This window comes from Cucurbita moschata, unplaced genomic scaffold (assembly GCF_002738365.1).
Source record: "Cucurbita moschata cultivar Rifu unplaced genomic scaffold, Cmos_1.0 Cmo_Scf00021, whole genome shotgun sequence".
Taxonomy (NCBI): Eukaryota; Viridiplantae; Streptophyta; class Magnoliopsida; order Cucurbitales; family Cucurbitaceae; genus Cucurbita; species Cucurbita moschata.
Window position 1 is genome coordinate 3,011,543 of NW_019268537.1, and position 24,629 is coordinate 3,036,171.

At 35.9% G+C, this 24,629-nt stretch overlaps 2 protein-coding genes, 1 non-coding gene and 1 pseudogene across 4 annotated transcripts; 2 read left to right on the forward strand and 2 right to left on the reverse strand.

Annotated features, from left to right (window-relative positions):
* Window positions 1-39: 39 nt before the first annotated feature.
* Window positions 40-6,196, reverse strand: LOC111458266 (O-fucosyltransferase 3). The gene is made up of 8 exons (XM_023100801.1): window positions 5,366-6,196; window positions 4,409-4,476; window positions 4,200-4,288; window positions 3,952-4,114; window positions 2,285-2,574; window positions 1,761-1,965; window positions 617-774; window positions 40-538 (listed from the first exon to the last, which is right to left on the reverse strand). Exons 1-8 carry the CDS (start codon window positions 5,628-5,630, stop codon window positions 277-279), a joined length of 1,500 nt encoding a protein of 499 aa, XP_022956569.1. The 5' UTR covers window positions 5,631-6,196; the 3' UTR covers window positions 40-276.
* A 1,476-nt stretch (window positions 6,197-7,672) lies between these two features.
* Window positions 7,673-13,524, reverse strand: LOC111458267 (annotated as a pseudogene).
* Window positions 13,525-14,556: 1,032 nt separating this feature from the next.
* Window positions 14,557-14,718, forward strand: LOC111458958. Its single transcript, XR_002713218.1, has one exon. It is a non-coding gene; the product is annotated as a U1 spliceosomal RNA (small nuclear RNA).
* A 175-nt stretch (window positions 14,719-14,893) lies between these two features.
* LOC111458265 (CSC1-like protein At1g69450) lies at window positions 14,894-22,681 on the forward strand. Of its 2 annotated transcripts, XM_023100799.1 has the most exons (10): window positions 14,894-15,702; window positions 15,854-16,009; window positions 16,819-16,882; window positions 17,263-17,472; window positions 17,650-17,841; window positions 18,979-19,277; window positions 19,681-19,957; window positions 21,118-21,393; window positions 21,957-22,190; window positions 22,272-22,681. In XM_023100799.1, the coding sequence occupies exons 1-10, from the start codon at window positions 15,422-15,424 to the stop codon at window positions 22,431-22,433; spliced, it is 2,151 nt and encodes a 716-aa protein (XP_022956567.1). In that variant the 5' UTR covers window positions 14,894-15,421; the 3' UTR covers window positions 22,434-22,681. The 2 variants fall into 2 exon arrangements, with proteins under 2 accessions (XP_022956567.1, XP_022956568.1); XM_023100800.1 differs by lacking the exon at window positions 14,894-15,702 and having other exon boundaries at window positions 15,887-16,009; window positions 16,812-16,882.
* Window positions 22,682-24,629: the final 1,948 nt, after the last annotated feature.

A 24,629-nucleotide genomic window follows, 5' to 3' on the forward strand; every position in this document is an offset into this window, starting at 1 on the left:
AAAGAAGAATTCTACTTGTTCCCACACACTCCACTCATCTGATACAAATGATAAAATTTTATGGCAGGATTGAAAAAGAGTTATATAAAACTATATAAACAAATGCATGGATGTTCAAGGGAGAATTCTAAAGGATCTTATTTCTATTGCTTTGTATAAACAGACCTCTCAGGCTTTGAGTATTGACATGACTGGGCACCGTGCAACGAAAGCGAGAAGATCTCCCCCCTGGAACGCCATGAACAAAGTTGGGGTTCTGGGTTTTGTCAGTGGCAGTTAAAGTACTTCACTTGAGTTACTATGATGGCAGTTCATTCCCTCACAGAAGCATTCATGTGGATTGGCATAAAAGTAATCTTCTTCCTTTGGCTTGTCTGGAATGGCTCTCCGTTGCAGTGGCTGACCTTGCCTTTTCTCATGTGCCAATCTTACAGCAGCTGCAAAGTCATCCCAAGAAAGAGTACCATTCTGATGCATATCCACCAGTTCTACTAGCTTTTTCCTATCCAGGGTTATTGTTCTCTTAAACCCCAGGTATCTGTGAGCAGTATAAATTAACTCAGCCTGTGATACAAATTGGGCATCCTACATTCACAAAGGAGAGAATGTGGCATACCTCCGGTGACCTTCCACAAGTCTTGCCATGTTACCGTCATAGGTAGGAATGAAAGTGTTACTGGCTACAGAAACCATGAAATCTAAAGCTGCCATTTGCGATGAATGATTCCGAAATAACTTCAGTTCTTCTGGGGATAGCAATGCTTCCTTTTTCACCTGCAATACAATAGGGTAATGCATTTGAGAAGAATTTGACGGTCGCTGTAGTGTAAACCTTAAAGACCGTTTCTTCGCTACTACAGTGTCTAATGATAGAATAGCTTCACTTTTTTCTGCAAAGGGTTTCCTAGAATGCCTCCTCTTTTTTTTTTTTTTTTGGTTAAATTATCAAAAATACCCTTGAACTACAGAGTTGGTTTCAATTATACCCCTTGTAAGAACCCAAGTCCACCGCTAGTAGATATTGTCCTTTTTGGGCTTTCCCTTCTGGGCTTCCACTCAAGGTTTGTAAAACGCATCTGCTAGGGAGAGGTTCCACACCCTTATAAGGAATGCTTTGTTCAGCTCTTCAATCGACGTGGGATCTCACAACTCTTAAACTTTGAAAATTTTCATTTCAACCCTTAACATAGGATACAAAACAACTCTTGCAGGCTTTTTGCCATTATATTCATACATGGAAAAGTTGTCTTTGCTTATGTGAACAAATCTAAACACATAAAGGAGAAAACAAAGACACATAGCATGTGTGAGCCATATTTGTTGTCATCTTCCTTCTTTTCAACCCCACATCCCAATTTATGATATTTTCCCCAACTCTAACCCCAAAATTCACTTCCCATGGGTTTAGATATGTTCACATAAACAACACGTAAACCGAGACAAACTTCAGAGTTTAAGTGCAACTTTTCAAACTTTGGGTACATGGAGACCAACTCTACAATTTAACTTCTTTTTTTGTGGAGATGAAAAAACTAGCTTGACGTGAAAAAAAGTGTAAGGATTTCCCAGAAAGTCGTGCTAAGTTTCAACTAATTCTCTTCACAGATATTTTCCAAAGTAGTTGCACCAGAAGGTGTAAATTCATGCAGATGACATCAAAGGTCGTCTGAATTCCAGCCAATGGCCTTCACAGACATGTTTCAGATAAAGTCACATCAAAACGTGATAATTTGAGCACAAGATATTGAGATAGTACTCACAGTCATTGGGAAGGCTTCCCTGAGAGTTGCAAGCCTCCGTTCACTACCATAAATCTCCCCGGCAGCAATATATAACTGTGTCTCCTTGTTAAAACCCAAGGCCTGTAATGTCAGTGCCGCTTCCTCTGGAGTCAGAGGACACAGACCCTGTGATCTCCTCTCTTCAGACAATATCTCTTTCTCTCTCCACCAAGGGAATGCATATCTGAATAAAGTTCAACTATAGATTAGTATTTCACTTGAGCAGAATCTCCAGATGATCAGTTTGGTATAAACCACAACGATTGCAGAGATAGTAGAAGGTATATATAAACCAGAATATTTAGAGGGAGAAAATATAAACACCAAATTTGAGACAGGTTAAAAAATTTGCTCTTGCAACTGAAACCACCAACATGGTATTTATATTTCTTAGAAATATACACCAGAAATTTGTAGTGGGTTATTAGACGGATTGTGAACAGTAACAAGGAAAAGAATTCAGTGATTGGATCCTCAGAAGTTTAATTTTCACATTTACGAACCTCATTTGTTTGAGCTCATCGGCTTCTTTCGTCGTACAGCCATGTGTACAACCTGAAAAGGCCAGCATATCCATCTCGTATCTCAGATGCAAGACCACAATGGGTCCCTTTTCTTGAAGTAGACGAATTAACTTATAACCCAATGTTTCAATCTGAGGGGAGAATTTCAGTGCCTGAAAATTGACTCGACATCTGAGTTTCTGTAAGTAAACTGGGATTCCATTGTTTGCCAAGCGTGCATCTGTTTTATTAAAATGTAACACTGTATGCTTCTTAAAGAGAGGAAGAATCTGCACAATGGATTTTAAGGCATTAGATTAAGAGCATTGAAATAGATTAGAGCACAAGAAGACATTTCTATAGTTGAGCATAAAAATATTTTCGAAATTTCTGTATCTCGCGATCCAACTTTTGAACTGCTATGGAAATACGACAACACGCACATCGATAATGACTTATCTAAGATGTGAGTAACTGCAACCAACAAGGATAGAGCTAGAAGAATCATCTTCGCTCCCCTTTTTCACCCACTTGTCCAAACAACTCCCCTCTCCCCAGATACTGAAAGAAGAACCCTTCAAGGATTTTTTTTTCTTTTAGGGTAAGAAACTAAACTTTCATAGAAAAAATGAAAAAAATGCAAGGGCCTAAGAAAACAGGAGTCTGACACTAAGTGCATAAAGAACTCCAGTCTAAAAGAACAAGACCAATATATACAATAACTTCTTTTGCTCTTGTTCTAATACAGATAATTACTTCTAATCTTTTTATAGAGCGAAATAAACCGAACTTTTTTAGATCCATCATTTTCTCTGACACAATAGATCATGCGTTAAGATGCAATCCAGTTTGCAGAAAATGCTAAATTCAGGAATATGTCTAAGATATTATCAATTCTCATTATGACGTAGACGTCTTGATGCAATTGCATTGCATGGACTCAAAATATTCCTTAAAATTTCACGATTCATGTGATTCAGTAAAAAGATTATACCGCCCTAGGGTAGGCTTGCAATATATCATCTCTAGCAGCCTGGAACAACTGATATGGAGTGGTCTACTAAGCGTTGCCCTAACAGTACCTCCCCCCTTTGCCCTTAGACATCATTCAATTACTAAGAGTAAGAATCTGGTAATTGGGACGTCTTCTTACAGCACCAAAATCTGGTGATGATACTTCCAGCAGATTTTGGAGGATGTTTGGTGAATAACAATCCTCTAACAGATACATATTCTAGGCTGTATAATCTCTCTGAGCGTGAGCAGAAATTGGTTCAAAATCCAGTTTGGGGGGCAGGCGGCCTCGTTAGGTTTGAGTAAAGGCAAAAAAAAATTGACATAGAGTACCAGTGAGACCACCGATTCAGGAAAGACTCAATTTAGACCAAGCATTACCTCAACAAGATAATAATCTCAAAGCTGCATTTGATTGGTATCTACATACAATTTGGTAAATATCCCAGAAGCATCGTTTGACCATCCAAGGAACCTAAATTTGCATCTAATGAGAAATATGAAAAACTAGGCGTGATGATGATAGCCTATCATTTCTGCAATTGGATCATGGACATTCTCATGTACTACCATCTGATCTTGGTTGTATATATGTACATAAAAGATAAGCAATATGAAAAACTAGTGTACAAGTGAGAAAAAATAATACGAACCTGTTCTAAATAATATTTTTCGTTTGACCAGCTAACTGGAGGCATGGCAAATGGTATAAATCCATACTTCCTATTGAACTTTTTGGGTAGTCTTCTGACAATGCGGACTTCGTCTCTCAGCGAATCAATAAAATGCTTCACATTAAATATGTCATCAAAATTACTGCACGAGAGAGCTCGGTGTTAACATACTGGAATTTTTGTTAGAGAAAGCAACCAAATCACAGATAGCAAGAAAAGGAACATACCTCGGGTCCGCCCAAAAAGATGTTTTATCAAGTTCTGGAACAACCAACGTCAAGTTCAAAAGGCGAGCAACGGTCACCATATCACAGATCTGAAATGCTTAATTAGATGAGTCCAATATATCATCCTTTGAAGGAAGAGAAGTACAAACAATAACATAGGCATAAATTAGGAAGACGTGGGGGGAAGAAGCAAGTAAAAAAGTGCACACCGCAGCACGCATCTGATTTAAGCCCCCATTGCAGGACACTCGAAGATAACCATTACTTGAATAGTTCCCTGCACAAATTGAGGTCTTTAAGTCAAATTCTCCCCAAAGCAGTTGGCGGAAAAGATACATTTAGAGATTGAATGATATGGTAGCCAGACTGGAATGGATGAATTATCCAAGAAGCTCAACAGTGATGCCACTGAAGTTCCATAGCTTATTTGTAGGAAGAGCGCAAAGGAAAATTGATTCCACAAATTTAAAAGGGAAATAATATCATTGCTTTTTATCCAATAAGCTTGATTGATCAGATAACGCATGTAACAGCCTAAGCACACCACTAGTATATTGTCCGCTTCGGCTCGTTACGTATAACTGTCACACCCTTATAAGGGAGAGGTTTCAAAACGCGTTTACAAGGGAGAGGTTTCCACACCCTTATAAGGAATGCTTCATTCCCCTCTCCAATCAATGTGGGATCTCACAACGCATTTCGACATCAGGTGTAACTTTGTAATATATAGAATAACATTGGTGGTTTCCACAATTCATAGATACTTATAATCTCAAGCAAAAAGAACCAAGTAAGAGATGTTGGTGAACTCAACAGTCCATGCTCTTAAGCTAAACAAATCCACCAGCTGAACGGTGCAGTGACTCTATACTGTAATAAACTAAACCCATAAACGAAACTTTTCATTGAAGAAATGAAAACAAACTAAACTAAACCCAACTATGGCTACACTCTTGTATGCATTGCTTTCAAACCAAGACAATCCAATGAGAACGGTGGTGGTCACATTGATACCTCAAGACATGCCCTTACGCAATGCTCAGAAATTAACAACTCCGCACACAGCAACAAGAACAAACGTATTTATGCATATCATTGCGCCAATCAAACACCTAAAATCCAACAGATTCCGATGAAAGAAAGACGGATTAGATTAAGGAACTCACTTGCTGGAAGAAGCGGCGCCGATTGAACGGACTCTCCGACGTGTAGCGAGAGCGGAATCCCAGTAACTTGCGAAATCCGATTGGTTATATTGGATATAAAAAGTGGATGCCATAACTTCCCAAATGCAACGAGCTGAACAAAAAATGTCCAGAGCAAAATGCTGGAGCAGATGCGAACAAACCAAACCTGCAAACGGGTCCTCGGAACTACAGGAACTGGGAGTTTATCGGACCTAACTTGTACACCCTCAGATCTAACTTCCATTGCTCCGCTAAACACCACATTGCTGCCTCATTCAAACTGCTCCCCTATCCAATCAATTCCCACATTCAAAATATTCATTCCGAGGCTTACGATTTCCAGATTTGCATCGCCGTTCGGGGATTGAAGCCCGCTCCACACCCAAGAACACAAACAACTTACAGTAAACTAAATTGTCGCGATCATGCAAATCGGTTCAGCTAGGGGAATTGAATCTCAGTAGATGGAAAGCCCAAAAGGCTGAATCGGGCAATCAATCAGAATTTCAGCTAATGGGGCTGTTTGGATTGAAGAAGAAACAGAAAAACATCAGAAATGAAGAGGGGTGCGGAATGGAGGTGGCGATTCACGAGCTAAAAATGAAGAAAATTAAACTGGAATGACAAAATAAATGCCTTCTCATTAAACTTTCCCGCAAATTTCTGCCGTTTCCTATATATTTCCAACTCTGAAACTCAAACAAGGAAGAAAAGGAACGCTGAAATTTGCGTGGGACTTGGAAAATAGTGATTAGTGTGTTTGGGTGTAGAAGCAAACACAAGAAAGTCTACAAAATTGATGTGTTTATATTAATTTGATGCAATTTCCAGACATTTGCGGTCAATTGCATTTTTTAGTTTATTAATTTTTGTTGAGAAATGGACGAACGTAAGATCCAGTTTTTACAGCAACCGATTCTTCTTCTAAATGTCTTACAACATTATCCAACAAAAAAGGGAAAAAAATTAATCATGAAATCGAAATTCACCTTAAAAGAAAATTTGCAAATTTTTTTTTCGATGGAATTGGAAATTATTAAATGCTGTTGAAATCTTTCTAGATTTCTCTATGAGGAAAGTGGTGCATATGCTGCCTTTCTACTGCGGAATTCGTTAAATGTTTAAAGCTAATATAGAAAAAATAAATTAGTTCTTTCTTAAAAAAAGGAAGATTATTGTGGCATAGGTTGTAACTATCTTCAGAGAACGGGTGACTTCAATTGAGCTTCACGGGTAGTAAATAGTAAATAGTGTGACAAATATAATAAGAACGATCTTCAAAACTATTTTAGATTAAAGAAAAAAGTGTATAGTTTAACTAGTTGAGATATCACTTATAATCTAAAGTTCAAAAAATTATATCCTTCTAAATTAAAGAAAAAAAAAAGGTTACCCTACAAATTTAGGTTCTTAACTTTGAAGTTGGTGGATATTTAGCTACAAGTTTAGGTTCTTAACTTTGAAGTTGGTGGATATTTAGTTTTTTATTTTTAGAAAATGGTTTGCGTTATCAAATTTGGAATTTAAAAATTTTGAATAAATTTATTGTCTTTATCAAATTTGGAATTTAAAATTTTTAAAAAGTCAATGAAAATCAATTTATAACCTTACAAAATTGAAGGCCAAATGGCCAAGCCGAGAAAATATCAAATCCTTTATGAAAAACATAATTAAATGTTTGTATCATTAATAATTTATTTCAAAAATACATTCAACTTGTAAATAAGTTTCAAAAATACCTCATAACTTTTAATAATATTTTAAAAATATTCTTAAATATTCAAAAGTTTTACTTTTTCATCTATATATATATGAATGACGTTATTAAAAACTTAGAAATATTAAACATATTTTTAAATTTTTAAATGTTATGGGTATTTTCTTATACCTAAATGATATATATATATATATATATATATATATATTTTAAAAAATGTTTGAAAAGTATTAATAATTTTTTAAAAAAAATTTAAGAATATTTTAAAAATAAATTACTACTAATTTTCATTTAAAAAAAAAAAAAAAACTAATACTAATGAATGATAAGGCATTTTTTAAGGTTAATAACATTGAAGTCCGTATTTTTATTAATTTAGTTTTATTTTTGAGGTAAAATTGGGGGAGTCAGATTCCAAGTCTCAGATTCGCCGGTGGAAATCGCGGTTCGATAGAGAATCAGACACTTCGAGGAAGAATCAAAGAACTCGAGTGCATATTGGAGAAATGAAGTTGAAAGGAAAAGCTCAAGTCTGGAGCATGCAGAAACAGAAAATTCCCATAATCATCTAGTCTACAGCACGCATCCTGTTGCAACAAAAACTAAATCCATTCTTTACACGAAAAGACAGAATCAGAGAAGCCATGGAAGTAGAAGTACATAGAATGCTTGAGTTTTCCTCGTCACCAAATCTAAATTACAATTGAAAGATGAGAAGAAACGATTAAATGCTATGGGAGACATTGAAGAAGGCCACATTCTGGTGGAGATTCCTCCACGGAAAATGGGACAGGGATTGGGATTGGGGATGACAATACTAGAGTGGGCAGGTGAAGAAAAATGAGATATTTCAATCAAAATCACCATTTGAGTAGAGGGTGAAAGAAGCCGTAAAATCTTTCTTCACAGCCTTTGCAAGTCAAGAGAAACTAGCAACTTCAGGGGAATATAATCGAGCAGAAGAAAGCTGAATGTTAGGAACCACATACCGTACTGCATTCACACATGAAATCATACCATCACTTTCAATGCTATGCATTAAACAAATTCCAGTGATGATCAGTAGGTATATCTTTCCTTGATCTTTTCAAGTCTTTTGAGAATTTCCAAGAAAGAAGGTCTCTTGTTCATATCAGCTGCCCAACATTCTACAGTTAACCTGGGAAGAATGAAGCCAGAAGAGGCTCGTATAATAAATGACAAGCTATCTCCATAAATTGATCTAAAATGAAATTGTTTCTTTTTTTTTTTTTTTTTCATGAGAAGAAGCAATCTCAATGTTGGGAGTAACATTGAGGAATCTAAGTTCGAGTGGGAGATATTCACATGAGAAAAATAACTAAACGATTAGGTTGAAAGGGAAACAGGAATGATCGACTTACTCTCTTAGAACAGAAAGGTATCCTTTCGCACGGAACACCGGTCTATGACCTTCAGCCACGTATTTGGCAGCTTCATACGGCTCATAATTTGCCAGTGGAGGGTCTCCCTCCAGCATCTGCACCAGTTGGAATGTTGCGAGTCAAATGTATATCTTGCAATAAAAATTTACTAATATTCCTGCGAACGCAAATAATACCTCGTATAATATCATCGCAAAAGAAAACACGTCCACTTTCTTATCATATTTTCTGTGCTTAAAAACTTCAGGAGCCATATACCGGTCTTTTCGGCACATGCACAACATGATAAAGAAGATTTGTGTAGTAGAGAGTTATAGAAAACTGAAAATAACGGTATGATAGGCACTACTTACAGCTCCCGGTCTCGCCTGTCATTTTGTAAACATCATGTGAATTCTGAACCTTGATGAGCTTGCTTAGACCAAAGTCGCCAACTTTTAGATGCTCCACACCTGAGCTGACTAAAAGAACGTTCCTGGAATTTCAAAATACACTTCCAATAATAAAAGAAGATGACAGCAAACCAAATCCAAATCTACACTGAATACAAAATGACAGCAAAAACTGGTGATATGGTTTCTCAAGTCTCAGACGTAAATCCCTTGGAAAAAAAAAAAGAGTGGGAGAGATTGCATGCTGATAGAAGTTTGGAACTCACCTAGGTTTTAGGTCACGGTGAATTATAACATTTGGCTCGTTGTGGAGATAAGTCATTCCCCTAGAATAGGAATTGTTATCAAACTAGTTAGCACGACTAGTAAAGTCCAAAGGAGCAAATATTCAACTTGGTTAAACATTAGATGAATTACTTCGTCATGACCATGAATTTCTAGAATTTTAGTACAATGAGATTTTAGATACTATGATATATAGCCTACTCTAATCAAGAAGAAAAAGAGACCCAACATCAAAATCAGTAAATGTCTCAAACAACCAAATGAGCTTGTTCGCAAATAAATACACGGCCCGGAAATTTGTGAAAGTTTAGCTAATAGACTGTGCAGATATTCTTTCGATAAAATGAACAAATTTAAAGAAAGTCACTAAAAGATCTTATAGCATTATAGAAGCAGCATCTTTTTCCAGATAAAGCAATAGTGCAGGGAATTGCTTTCTATTTATTTCATCAGGTTTTTTTACTAGGCTGATACATTATACAAGAGATTCAAAGCAATCCAACATGACAATTTGTCGAGTAAAATGCCCCCCTCATTATGCATTAAAATAATAATAATAATAAATCAATAAATAAAAACCAAAATCAAGCAGCTGAAAATTAAGCACCCTATGTATTTGCAACTTGCAAGCATTTAGAGAAACCTGCTACTGAAGCTTAGATCTCAACTTACGCAAAGTAACGTAAGAAGATCAGTTCTGGCAACGCAGAATCCAAGTAAAAGGAAAATAAATTAATCTTTGGATTTGTTCTTTTATTTCCAATAATCATCGAAGAAACTTATTTATTCTTGGGCAAAATATTCAAGGATTCATGTTCCTTTACATTAAAATAATCATGCATGAACGTTTTTAAGAAAGGTACGATGAATTCTACCACAAATAAAATCGCAAGGTTTAAAAGGAAATAACGGTATTACATAGGGAGAACAATCTTCCATTTTTCTATGGGCAGTGAGGAGCCAAATTAACGCAACATTCATTTATCTGGTAATGTCCATTGCAAAACTACTAAAATGTTCAAAATTTTTCTTTTATTACCAAAAATCTTCCGGGGCATCTTAATTCTTTCTATAAAAGCTTTAAGGAATCAATTCTTTTTTACCTGGCGATGTCCTGTGCAAAATTTATGGCCGTAGCAGGACTGAGGGAACCTTTGTCCTTGAGGTACTGGTGAAGATCGCCCTAAGAAACCAATGTCATCCAGCATGAGTGATTACAACTTAAAAATAACAAAACCTAAAACTTTCAGTATCGAATAAAAAGAAACTGTCATTTACCCCTCTTAAATATTCAGTGATTAACATAAGTGGTTTCTTCTCGGTGACAGCTCCAAGAAATTGGACAATGTTAGGGTGGCGTAGCTTCACCAACAGATTAACCTCATGTCGAAAGTCCTGACTGAATGAGAAAAACCAACACAATTAACTCCAATCCCATTAATTTAGTAAAAATTTAGATGGTTATTGTAATTATTAAAGAAAAAAGATTTACAGAAAAACTAATGGAGGAAAGTGGTAGGAGGCTTTAGAAAGTAAATTTTAGTAAAAAAAAGAGAGTTTTGAGGGGTTCTGATGAATACTGGGACTGCTGGAATCAGATGTCAGGCTGCCGGTTCAAGGAAAGGCAACATGAAAAAATATATATATAAGAGAAAATTTTCCGTAAAGTTCACTGTTCTGTTGTACCTTAGGAATACATGCATGGTTTTAGAAGTCAACTACATTTATAAATGATCGTTATTTTCTTATTTTATTTCCTTCAACGTGTTTTTTATCAATTAGAAAAAGAATGGGACATACAATCGCAACCAGACAAGGTCTTTATCAGATGGAACTAGAAAGATATTGGATCTTACATCACGAGTCTATCATCTGAAAGTGATGGAAGAATACGCTTGACAGCCACAGGGGTTCCACGCCAATAGGCCTTCAAAATTTCCCCGAAGGACCCCTGCAGAAGACAGGAATTATAAGTGAAAACTACTCTCTTAAATGATTTGATTATCATACTAACAAAGCATTCAAACCACAAAACAAAAAGCTTAACATTAAATTATTTCAGCACTCATATTGGCTAAAAGGCTCTCGGTTTGTATTGGCTAAAACTAATCAAGTATTTCAATCAATTAACACACTCCAGACCTGTACTTGCATTTCTTGACGCCGTAAGTAGCAGAATAGATTTTGATTATAAATTGGTAAACCAATGGACTCCAGTACAGGAACTGCAAGCAACTTCCGAGTTCAATCTATCGTATGGAGAGATTTATAGCAAAATCGTACTTGCAGGCAATTTCAAGAAGGAAAATTTGTACCTTGCCAATAATAGCTGAGTTTGAAAAATCCAGTTCAGAAGGATCAACTTCCCAATCACATTTATTTGGCAGAGGAGGAAGAACAGGCTTCGGTTCAAAATGGCTTCCATTTTGACCCTGCAACATATGTTTTCATGCTCAGACAGAAGTTATTAAGAAACAAAATCCTGATATGAAGAATATTCAGTTCTCTTGTTTCCCATCAAGAAGACAAAAGAACATTCACGGAGATGAAATATCTTAATCTTTCAATGCAGCCAGTTCAATAACATGCACATTAAGATGATGATATAAGATAAAACATAGAAATGAAATAAGAGGAAGCAATAACACGGAAGACTCGTAGAAAATGCGAGGAACTATGAGATATAACTGAACATAGTATGAATGTAAATAAAGCATCTGATTTTCACAGTAATCAAGAAAATATAGGAAGTAAGGAAGAGATGTTTGCTTGCGAAGAATAATTAATGTATAAAGAGACAACTATACTACCACGGCCAATCGGCACATGCATAGACACACAAATACAAAGAATCAAAAGGAAAGCTCTTCACTTACATAGGAAAGGCCACCATACGATTTTAATAACTCAATTATGTCATACTTTTTAGCTCCTTCTGCATCAGCTAGCGGCTGTCATAAACGATACAAGATCCTTGTAAATTCCACAAAAAAAGCTTGGACATTGAAAAAAAATGCTAGACTAGATCGAATAGGATAATGGTGCTAAGTGATTTACACAGATGTTGCACTCGGTACTCTAAACATTCACACAAAACAACGAAAAAAATGGAGGAATAGAGTACATATAACTAGTAAATATGAGATCGAGCTTATTTTGAACGCATGATTTTTCTTACCAATAGTGTCAGGAAAACTACATTTTTATTAAGTAGCAAAATGTACAGAGCAGCTTAACTCCACTAAAAGAGAAAGAGCAACCTTGCGGCAATGGACCAATTGCAAAATAAAATCAATCCTTCAGAGTTGACCAGATTTAAATCGCAAGCAGTGCAAGTAGCTCAGATTAACCGGATATGGAAAGTCATTCTAGGAGTAGTACGATCATAAAGCCCTTGAGCTGCAGTCATACACTTGTTTTCGATTAATAAATCGAGTCTCGTGCCCACACACATACAGAAGAGACAGGTCCTTTTTAACGTGAATTGGAATTCTTTTCCGAGTTCTTTTGTCCGCATAAGATTTAAGCTGATGACCGCGGATTGCCCACTAGCCTAGGCTAAAAAACACAGGACACGTGCTGAATTACCGTATTGACTTGAAGCTCAAACGTGACGCTATAATTACCGAGAAACACGAATCGAAATCTAATATAGAACGAGCGAATGGAAAATGAAACGTAAAATCGTAATCGAGCCACCATATAAACACAGAAAATATTTCCTATAAAGAATCATTTCCGTATAGAACAGGCAGACAAAACTTACTGTGTTCTTCCAGCGATCTTGGGCATTAACATCAGCACCGTGTTCGATCAAACACTTGGCAACGACGATCCAGCCATGAAGCGATGCAACATGGAGAGGAGTGCGGTTGTCATAATCTCTGGCATGGACAAGGGAGTGATCCTCCTCCAGGAGCTTGCGAACAGCAGCAGAATCATTTTGGTGAGCGTGCCATAGTATCTGTGACGTTCTACTCACTCTCGCTTTCTCCTTTTGCTTCTCCTTGCTCGTACCCGATGCCGATGACGATGACGACGACGACGAGTTTCCCTTGCCTCCGGAGCTCCCCGGCACCGGCAAACCGGCGGAAGTTCCAGAAGGTTTAGAGTTCATGACCAAATTTTCCGGATCTTCTGGATCGGATCGAAAGGGGAAGAGAAACAGAAACAGAAACAGAAACTCTTAACTTCAACTTCAATTGGATTGAATGTGACTCCGGATATTTTTGGCTTTGTGGAATTCAAATTGCTAAACTGTAATTTAAGATCATGCGAGTTCGTGGGGTCGAGTCAAGAAAGAACTGCCAAAATGTGAAGAACCTGTACTCGAATCTGAACAAAAGGATGAAAGGGAATGATTTTACCTTTTCATTTGTCGTTGGTGATTTGGAGATACCCGCTTTATTTCGTTTCCTTCCTCTCTTTTATTTCCCCATAATAATTAAAAATTCCAAACTGAAATAGATTTAACTGCACACGTGCCTTATTCGTAAATTGTATTTATCTAATTTACATTTTTTTATTAAGTTAAATACATTGAGTATTTAATATTTTAATTAGCGTGTTTTATTTACTTTCTATTTATATTATCTCTAAACTTTTAGAATTATTAATTTTTCTTTTCTATTAGACGTAAAATATAATTTTATGGACAACAAATTTATTGATTTTTATCAATTTTTATCTAAAATAAATTTATATAAAAAAATTTAGATAGTTTACAACACTCAAACCTTTATAAAATTGTTATAATGAAATTTAATAGAGATAAAAATGTTAATAAATATGAGATTTTGTGTCATCAAATCAATTAATTTTTGTTAAAATAAAAATATGGAAAGAATCATGAATTATATGATATTACAAAACTTTTAGCACAAACATGTTTATACGCTATTTAATAATAATTTATATCAAATTTAATACTGAATTAATTATTTTGAAATATATTATTAAACGCATTTTAAATAACAATCTAAATTGAAATCCAATTTATGAATCTACCATCAAATACATATATAAAAAAGTAAAATACAACTATATAATTATCATACGAAAGATGATAATTACGATAATTAAAGTAAAGTACCTATAATATAAATGGTAAAATATAAGAAAATATTCCAAATTAATAGGTTTAGTTTGGTCATAATTCAATTTAACGACTCAGTAAATTAATGCAATTAAGAAAATCATATAAAAAAGATCTGAATTACAATAAAAATGGCCTAAAATGCTGCTAGATTCCACAGCCTCAGAAGGAAAGAGTCCAACACGGAAGCCACACTAAGATCGTCCCACATCGAAAAGGTGTGTGAGGAGGAGAGGTTGGAAGCAGTATATAAAGCAAGGAACTACAACCGTTGTAACATACTTACCTGGACGGGGTCAATGGGGGATCAAGAAGACTCATGGCCTAGGTTGGTGACCTCCATTGCACTTCGGAGGGGTGCCCGCCTAAAGTCTGCCCAAAGTGGCAGAGCCTACGTCATAATTTGTGGCAGTGGGGGCCTGCGTTCGCGCGGCCCCTTCCCAATGGTGAAGTCCAAGTTCTTTTACATTTCTAATACCTCTTACGTTTATAATCATAAGACCATTATTTTTCTTGTTTAAAACGATAAATTATTAATCTATTATGTGAACCCTAAGTAAACGATCATTAAATTTTCTTTAGGACGAAGTCAAAATTTACAGATCGCGCGCTTTTCCATGTGATCACTTGCATTTGTTGAAGTTATCTGTCTCGCAAATCAAGGTGACTGTGATTAGTTCTCAGTCGAAGACACCATCCGAACTGATCAAGGTGACTGTGATTAGGGCATTTGTTGAAGTTATCTGTCTCGGAAATCAAGGCGACTGTGATTAGGGCAGCGAATCTTCGTCTTCACGAAATGATCTTTACCGCGTAATTTCGATTCCGTTCTTGCTGGCTTTTTTTTCAGATTCAGCTGGAGGGTTGAGATTCTATTCCCTTCTGAAACCATCTTTGTTGTCTTACCTCGTCAATATCTCAGCTCGGCCATCTTTTCTCCATTTTCATTTGCTGTTTTCACGACGAAAATGCATCTCTGTTCTTGGACCTGAAAATTCCTAAAAAATTGAACTCTGATAGTGAACTGTCACAGTCGATTACCTTTATCTTCTTCATCAACTTTCGAGTTGTCGCTTTTCTGTGGTTCGTCGTTTCATTATTTAGCAGACCGTTGGCGAGGCTTCAGATTTGAGTTCTGGAGCGATGTTTGTCTCTGCACTTCTAACGTCTGTGGGAATAAATTCTGCAATATGTTTTTCGTTTCTCGTGCTATATTCTATATTCAGGAAACAACCGGCTTACTATGGCATCTACATACCACGGTTGGTGGCTGAAGGAAAAACTAAACAGAGAAGTGATTTCAACCTAGAAAGATTAATACCCTCTGCCAATTGGATGAAAAAAGCTTGGATGCTTTCTGAAGAGGAGCTTTTGTCATCTTCAGGCCTGGATGCTGTAGTTTTTATGCGTATTGTAACTTTCAGGTAATTAAAAACTTGCTCAGTCAATTAATTTTCCCTCTATGATCCTTTTCGATTTTTGTATACTGCCTCGTTTGTTCGATATTTGGTTGGATCAGGCAATTCTGTTCATCCTTATTCTTAACTTTTTTTTGTTGTTTGAAAAATGTTGCAGCTTGAAAGTGCTTTTATTTGCTGGTGTCATTGGAATCTTTGTTCTCCTTCCAGTGAACTGCTCAGGGGATCAACTTACGAATGTTGACATTGTTAATATTTCAAATAACTCCCTGGACGTATTTACTATTTCCAATGTAAAGGATGGATCGCACTGGTATGTTCTAATCATAATTTTATATTCAATATCAAATGGATGCTTAAATAACAATACTTTAGTAAGTGTAGATTAATTTTCAGAATAGATATTGAAATGGTCTTATACTCAAATGGTTTCAGCAAATAGAAACAATCATCACACACACACACACACATATATATTTTGTTCTCCTTGAGAAAGTTTTGATTTCATTTAAAAGGGTTAATGAGTGTACTAATGTTAGGATGAAAGGATTGTCGGCTTTCTTTTTTGATGTTATTCATCATTTTAATGCACGGCCCTTAATTCAGTAAGGTTTGAATACGTGGTCTATCTAAGGTCTTGTTCCTTACCCCAGAATTCTCAACTGAGACGACTTAGCAGCCTTTTTTTTGTATTTATTAGATGAAGTTTCTCAAAGTCGTAATTTTTTTCCTGAAAAAATTAGCATGAAGAATTTTGTCATATTGATATTTTGTTGATAAATCTGTTGATATATTCATTAAATTTCTTCTCGACATAATTGTTGATATTCTATTTTGATCACCAAATCAAATACTTGACTTATCATGGGTTTTCTTTCCATATTCGTGCTGACTTAATCTTAACTCATCATGTTACATAAAATGTCGAGGGTCTTATCTTGGAAAGAGTAGCTTGCTTTATAGACGAAGAAAATTGTATCGGATGGTTCTGATTTCATTTCTAAGATTTATACCCTTTTTAGAGATCAAGGAAATTCACATTCTTCCTGATCATTACAACTTCTACTTTTCTATTTTTTAGGCAAATACCACAAAACTAATTCAATTTCTTCTAGTTGGCAGGTTATGGTTCCATTTTTCAGCTGTGTATCTCATCACTGCATACATCTGCTCTCTACTTTACTATGTAGGTGACTAACCATAAAAGATATGTGCTTCTTTTCATATATGCATCAGTGATATTTATTTAATGTTTCTGCAGCCACTTGACTAGCATTCTGTCCTCCGATGCTATGCTGGTGAAAAGCATGAGTATCAATAATATCTGCATTCTGCAATAAAAAATGATAAACATAGTTGTATTTTGGAAGGAGTGACCCGTCTTTGAAAATAAGCCTATTATCTTAGCTTTTTAAGTGCGTGCTTGAGTATGATAGTACAGAGGATATAGTTTCGCACCTAGCCAATATGTACGAACTTTTGGGGTCTCTCTAAACTTATTGTAGATTGAGGCAATTTATACGGTTAATTAATAAAGTTGATTAATCTTGAAGTTTAAATCTGCAGGAGTACGACTATATTTCTTCTAAAAGGATTGACTATTTTTGTTCATCCAAGCCTCTGTTTCATCAGTTTACCATCTTAGTTCGTGCAATTCCTGCTTCTGCTGGGAGAAACATCAGTGATAGTGTTGAGAATTTCTTCACCGAGTATCACCCCTCAACTTATCTGGCTCATACAGTTGTCCATCGGACAAGCAAACTTCGAGGTCTCATTGTAAGCTTCAGACTAATGTTTCAGCTCCTCTCTTCTTTTCTCACATGAAGAATGAAACTTGTATCAAGAAAACTAGGTTCATTTCCTTGTCTAGTTGGAGTTGCATATGAAAGCTGGCTGTTAGTGTACTTAATATGCTATTTTAGTTACGTTGTGTTTTTTCTCTTCGTTCCACAGAATGATGCAAAAACACATTACAGAAGGCTTGTCCGCTTACAATCGAATCCCTCACAAATAAATTCTAACCGTGGCAGTTGTTTTGGATTGTTCAGAAGGAAGGTTGATCTCGTTGATCGATATGGAAAAAGGTTAGGAGACATAGAACAGCATCTGAGATTGGAACAATCGCAGGTTTCATCGGCTGGAAAGGTATGCACGTCCTTATTGAATTATTTTTCTTCTTTGTGATGCATTTTTAATCTTTCCCTGAATTTTGAGTTAAAAAATCGTACTGTATAATAAGTTGGACGATATTGCAAAATATATGAGAACGACAGCAGGTCAGATTTGGGAAATTGAGTAAAGTTATGCACCATCTAATTGAAGGTGTTAACAAAAAGGCTAAATGTATGTCTTAGTCCATGATGATCAAGCATTTTTTCAACATCGTTCATGTCACTAGAAAAAAAATTTCCAGTTATCTCCTTATCGTTTAATTTTTTAAAATTATACTTTATTGCTGGTGCATGTTAAAAATTGGTAATGGTTAATTTCCATTACATGATATCTGGTGAGTTGGTAGAAATTTCAATTTTTCTCATCTAAATAACTTAATTCCTCCTTAATTTTCGAATTCAAAGTCACATAGTACCATGCTAGGTAAGTTTATTATCAACCAAGTCTACCTTAAAACATTCCAACAGCAAGATAGCTTCCACAACATGGAAATTCACTGCCATGTTTACTGGCCTTGATGCAGTGAATTTATTTGTGAAATGGAACTTATCTTGCGACTAAATGGAATATCACTGTTCCACACTGAAATGGTAATATTCCCCTGCCCATGAAAATTGTGATGAGTATATCCAATTTTGTGAGACCTAGAATCTGGCTGTGAATGATAATAACAATGGTTGATCCCGTAATCTTTTAAAATCAAGTCATTATGGTTTTCAAGCATCAACCCCTTCGTTTATTTTTGAGTAGGTAATTGATAAGAGTTGCCCATTTTGAAAAATATGTGGGATAATTTCTATGATACCCAGTTAGAACATCAATAAATAATTGCTATTGTTAATTTTATTCGTTTGGAATTTATCAAGACTAAATTGGATTGTTCCATTAAACCGTGTCAGCAGTTTTTATTTATTTGTTTATCTTTAGAATTGTGATTTACTTCTAATCTGGTTGTGATTGAGGTGGAGAGTGTGGCATGTCTTGTTATGCCAGTGTTCTCGGATTTGAGATTGTTAACAAACTTGTAGAGTTAATATGAGAGGCATCTCCTGGTCACGCTGCTTGGTAAATTGTATCAAACTAATTAACATTTTTTCTTAATTGGAAAAGGAAGTTCCAGCTGCTTTTGTATCCTTCAAGTCACGTTATGGTGCTGCAATTGCTATGCATATGCAACAGTCGAATAACCCCGTTCATTGGGTGACAGAACAAGCTCCTGAGCCTCATGATGTATATTGGCCTTTTTTTTCTTCAACATTTATGCAAAGATGGATATCTAAGCTGGGAGTTGCGGTTGCATGTTTCCTTCTTACTGCACTATTTTTTATACCAGTTCTCATTGTGCAAGGACTGACTAACCTTAATCAGTTACAAATTTGGTTTCCGTTTCTTAAAAGCATTCTTACCATGTAAGTGATCACTCTTCACGTAGCTCTTGTTAGAAGTAGCATTTCTTTTCTTTTTTGAAGCAGTGTCAATAATTGAAGTTAGAAGTCTTTTAAAGACAATTTATATATGATACCTAATATAGATTCGTCACAGACAGCATGAGTGATTAATTCACATAAAATGTTTTATTTCAAATACTTGGATGCCGGAGTTTCACAGAAAGCATACAAAAGCCAACTAAAAGCCCTGTATATTTATTCTTTGAGAGAACTGTTCGCTGATTTGTAGTGATCAACGAACGGTTGTGATCATTTTTTTTATTTGACGATAATCAATAAATGCTAAATGTTTCATGCATATGATTTATTTTCTCCTGCTGGATTATCTGATGTTCTGATGGTTTTACCTCTAATTATGTTGCAGAACATTCATTAGTCAAATAATAACAGGATATCTTCCTAGCCTTATCCTTCAATTGTTCCTGAAGATGGTGCCCCCTATTATGGAATGTCTCTCATCCATTCAAGGATACATTTCTTTAAGTGACATAAAAAAGAGTGCATGTTTCAAAGTATTGTGGTTCACTATATGGAATGTGTTCTTTGCTACTGTCTTCTCGGGAACAGCACTGCTTCAACTTTCATTGGTCTTTGAGCCAAAGACTATTCCTACGAGGCTTGCTGTGGCGGTACCTGCACAGGTGAAGCCTTGTGTCCCTAATGAAAACTTTCTTTGAAGCTTTTACAAATAACGGATTTGAACCAGTTTGTAGTCTTGTCACATTTGTATATCTTTTCAAGCCTTTACTTGTATGATTCAATGAAATTTAATGTCGGTATCTTTGTTATCACATTTGTGTTTATGTCTAAAATGGTTAGGCAAGGTTGTTAAACTCGTAAGCTGTATGAACTTTATTGTACAAGTCCAACCAATTTAAAACTTAGTTTCAATCATAAATTGGTAATCTCACACTTCTATTTGTTGATCGCATCAATTGGACAAAGTTCTTATCACAGTAAAATTTATTAGGTCAGAGACATGAATTTGTGATTCAAAATTGTGGGGGAATAAAACATGGACTTTTCCCCGTTTTTTCACTGAATTGGTAAATCTCACACTTATAGTTAATGAAGTGGTCGTTTGTCAATGATGATTATTGTGTTTTTTTGTGCAACCAAGCTGTTTAACTTTTTAGAATTGTACATGATTTTACCATGAAGTACCTTAAGTTGGTTGAAGATCAGGATTGGATTTTATGCTGCATTTGCATATTTTGATATGTTTCTTGTCATCCTCATGGCTTTCTTGAGTTTACCATAAATCAATACTTAATTGTCACGACAGACAGCTCTAGTTTTAGTATTTCTTATCTTCTTAGGAAAGTGAGTCAATATTAGCAATATTAACCCCATATTTTGCTCATGGTTCCTATGTACATGTTTTATCACCAAATTTAGTTGCACTAAGTGAATCTTATGAGGATATATCGACTTTTGTACTTGCTGAAAATGTCTGCTGCCTTAAGTATTACTGATTTGCTAGAAAACCAATGAAAAGAAAAACATTTTTGTTGCTTGCACCCTTGGCTAGGATTCATAAACAGCATACTTCAGGTAGTGAGTCTCTAGAGTCGTTAATTCACTACATGGGTTTATACAACCTTAGGTGGGCATATTGTCCTGTGTCTGACACAAACTTCTCTGAAGCCTGAGAATCTGGAGGAGATTCTATGAGTGCCTTAATTTATACAAAGTTAGTGAAGGATTAATTTGGGCACGCTATAGTATCTATAAAACTCGGTACTTTATATGATCAGGTGGCAAAATGTTTTATACCTCTCACTCTTCGTCTTGATTGCAGGCTTCATTTTTCATTGCTTATGTTGTCACATCGGGATGGACAAGCTCACTATCTGAACTCATCAACCTATTCGCTCTTATTAGCAGTCTTGTAACAAAACCTTTCAGTGGAAACTCGGATGAGGAATTAGAAGTTCCATCCATTCCTTATCACCAGGACATACCGAGAATTCTTTTCTTTGTACTTCTTGGTATCACATATTTCTTCCTAGCTCCACTTATTGTGCCCTTCCTTCTTGTCTACTTCGGTCTGGAATACATAGTCTACCGCAACCAGGTTTGTCACCTTTTTCTCCCTCTCTCCCCTCACCATAAAGTTAAAAACCCCGTGATGCATGTCGTAAGACACAGTGATAAATCAAGTGATGTATTTATTTAAATTTTATACTGAATTCACTACTTGATGTATTCTGATCTTGCCTAGTAGATTTTTGCTATCATCCTGTGAAATATTGTGAATTTTAATTAGGTGGTTGTTTGGTTGAGTTTTATCGTTTAACCACTTGGTTTAAATCTGTATTTCAGCCTATATAAGTGGCTACTTCACCTTAATAAAGCATAATTTTGATATTCAGTGTAAAAGAGTCTCCCTTGTCTACACCATCTCCATAAAGTTAAAAAAAAAAAAAAAAACAACATAAATTTAAAATATTTGTATGCCAAGTTTTTTAAAATAGAATTTTTCGTTTGAGTTTCAATTTTAAGCAAAAATTTGAAAATGTTCTATGAGTGTTTTAGCTGTATTATTGATTTGTTGTTACCATGTTTTCTCTTATGCTGAAACTGGGAGTTATCGCATGCATGTCAATAATGCGTTTTTGCTTTATGTATAACGTGCAGTTTATAAATGTATATGCACCAAAGTATGAAACTGGCGGGAAGTTCTGGCCTATTGCGCACAGTTGCATTATATTTTCTTTAGTACTCATGCATGCTATAGCTGTGGGAATATTCACACTGAAGGGGCTCCCTCTCGCATCAAGTTTATTGGTTCCACTCCCTATTTTAACGCTTCTTTTCAATGACTACTGTCGGAAACGGTTCCTTCCCAATTTTTCTGCTTATTCTGCGGAAGTAAGTTTATTTGCTGCAAGCCTGCAATATTATTCTTCAACTTCGTCCAACACTGATCTTGACACCACTTGTTGTTTTCAGACTTTGATAAAGAAGGATAGAGCAGATGAAAATGATCCTACAATGGCTGAATTTCTAGATAAATTGGTCACTGCATATGCTGACCCGGCTTTAATGCCTGTTAGCTTCACTGCAACTGCCGACAGTCTTAGGCGCCCGCTGATGTCTACTGCTGAAGGTTAAAGATTATTGATGGATCTTTAGTTACTGGTGGTGCTGTACATTACAACATGCATATGTGATCAGGTTAGGCAAACTTGCCTGCTCTTTCGTTGATAGAGAGTGTCGTTTAATTTTCAGGACCATTTATGTTTTCAAGTTTTTGTAACATAATACCAATAGAAAGATTGAATAAAAAACCTATGTATTATAGGCTGGGGTGAGGGTGTGAAGCATAAAGTAGAGCTGTATATTGGAAAGAAATTGTCTTTCATTCCGAGTCCTGTGAACGCTGAGGTGTGGCTCTTTTCTATAGAACTTTATTATTGATTAGAGAAAATGAGGCTCTCCGTCCTTCAGTTTTCAAATATTTGAATCCACGAGCCAATTCCATCTTCTTGGCTCCGAGTTTCCATGATCCGTCAATATACTACACAAAAATCATCGAATTCTCAACTTATAGTCCAATGTTTGAATATTAGAATAGGCATATAAATTATTCATCGGGATACTGTTTCCCATGTGCAGTAATTGGAAGTCCAAACAAACAGTTGTATTAGAATAGTATTGCTGACTAGTGCAGTATTGAAGCATCCCCTATAGCTCTGTAATTAACTAATAAGAGCAGGACAACGTGAAGGAAGCAAAGTCTTAAATTTGCATTGTATGGAGTCTCATTCCTCTAACAATCTAAATCCACCGCTAACAGATATTGTTCGTTTTGGTTAGTTATATATTGTTGTTAGCCTCACGATTTTAAAACGTGTCTGCTAGGGAGAAGTTTCCACATCCTTATAAGCAATGTTTCGTTCCCCTCTCTAACCGACGTAGGATCTCACAATCCATTCTTTTAGGGGTTCAGCGTCCTCGCTATCACACCGCTCGGTGTTTGGCATTTTTTATAAGAGTGTGAAAACCTCTAATATATGGAAGCTAAGTAAAATAGTTGCGCAAGTTGAAGTCACTCATTAGGTCACTGTATCGGTCACTGTGATACGACTGTCCACAAATCATTATTTTTCCCCCCTTTTCATAGGTCTAAAACATCATTATTGCTAACTCCACTACTAATGAATTTTACTTTTGTCTTCTTTTGACCCAGGAGGTACTAATTAACTGTACTGCCCTTAGATTAGATTATAATTGTATGGCCTTTCTACCATATATGTATGACTTTTGCTTGAAAGTTTTCCCACTTCCTTATTGTCTTGTAGCTATGAATTTGACTTCGACTCAGGTTCACTTCTACGCATTCAAAATCCATCAAGAAAAGGGTACAGAAGAAAGTCTCTCTCTTTCTCTCTCTCTCTCTCTCCCCTTGTGGGAGTTTCTACATTCATCAAATCTATTGCCCCACCTCATTTCAACGTGTGAAATCAAGCCTCTGATCTTTTCTTCATTGCCCAATCCATTGGCTACTTATTGTTCAGTAAAGATGACCTCTTCAAGAGGAAAGAAAAGAGCAATCATTTGAAAGACACATACCTCCTTGACAACTTAGTTTTCTCCTCTCCCAATGCGATCAAAACAAGCCAGGGCTCCATCCAACTAGTAAATTGAGTGTCGTTGAAAGTATTCGAAATGAGAAAGATGTCCTTGATTCCCTGTAAATGATATATAAGTTTGAGTTGAACCTTATGATTGTGACCAGCAGCACCACCAAATTGGCATTATGCCGCCCACCCACTATGTATTATTGGTGCGAGTATCTTCTAACTGACACTTCTTGGATTCTCATTGATTGGTGAAACCCAAAGAATTCATCATCATTTCCCGAAGATTTCTTCTTTTGGCTTTAATTTTCATCTTCAGGCAAAGATTACGAAAATCAGTCCCAAGTGATTGCAACCCCATTAGTGTTACCTCTGAAAAGGAGAGGTTAAAAAGGATAATGTGTCTGCTTCCTTCACTACCCACCGGTCTACCAAGTGATTACCTCTTGCTAGGATCTCATTCATCCCACTGAACCAACCTTGGTCTTTTCATTGCACACAACTATTACTGAAATAAACAAGATACCACTACTTTCCACTTGAAGTTATCATAACCTACAGGGCTAAGTAATTTAGTTCTTGCAAGGCAACAATTAGGTAGCTTTTCTTATGTGTTCTTAAAGTGATTGTTACCACCAGAAAGAAGAACTTAATATGCAAAACTTCTACTGACTTGATTGACTTAGACTAGTAATGACTTTTCTTGTCAAGTCGAGCAAAGCCTAAA

Bases quoted from the DNA above. Each gene is read 5' to 3' on its own strand.
- LOC111458265 (XM_023100799.1), top strand. From the start codon at position 15,422: ATGTTTGTCTCTGCACTTCTAACGTCTGTGGGAATAAATTCTGCAATA. The intron at 19,278-19,680 runs GTAAGTGATCAC...ATTATGTTGCAG, and splicing joins CTTAAAAGCATTCTTACCAT to AACATTCATTAGTCAAATAA. The intron at 19,958-21,117 runs GTGAAGCCTTGT...TCTTGATTGCAG, and splicing joins CTGTGGCGGTACCTGCACAG to GCTTCATTTTTCATTGCTTA.
- LOC111458266 (XM_023100801.1), bottom strand. From the start codon at position 5,630: ATGGAAGTTAGATCTGAGGGTGTACAAGTTAGGTCCGATAAACTCCCA. The intron at 1,966-2,284 runs GTTCGTAAATGT...AACTTTATTCAG, and splicing joins GATGAGCTCAAACAAATGAG to ATATGCATTCCCTTGGTGGA. The intron at 775-1,760 runs GTGAGTACTATC...ATTGTATTGCAG, and splicing joins GGGAAGCCTTCCCAATGACT to GTGAAAAAGGAAGCATTGCT.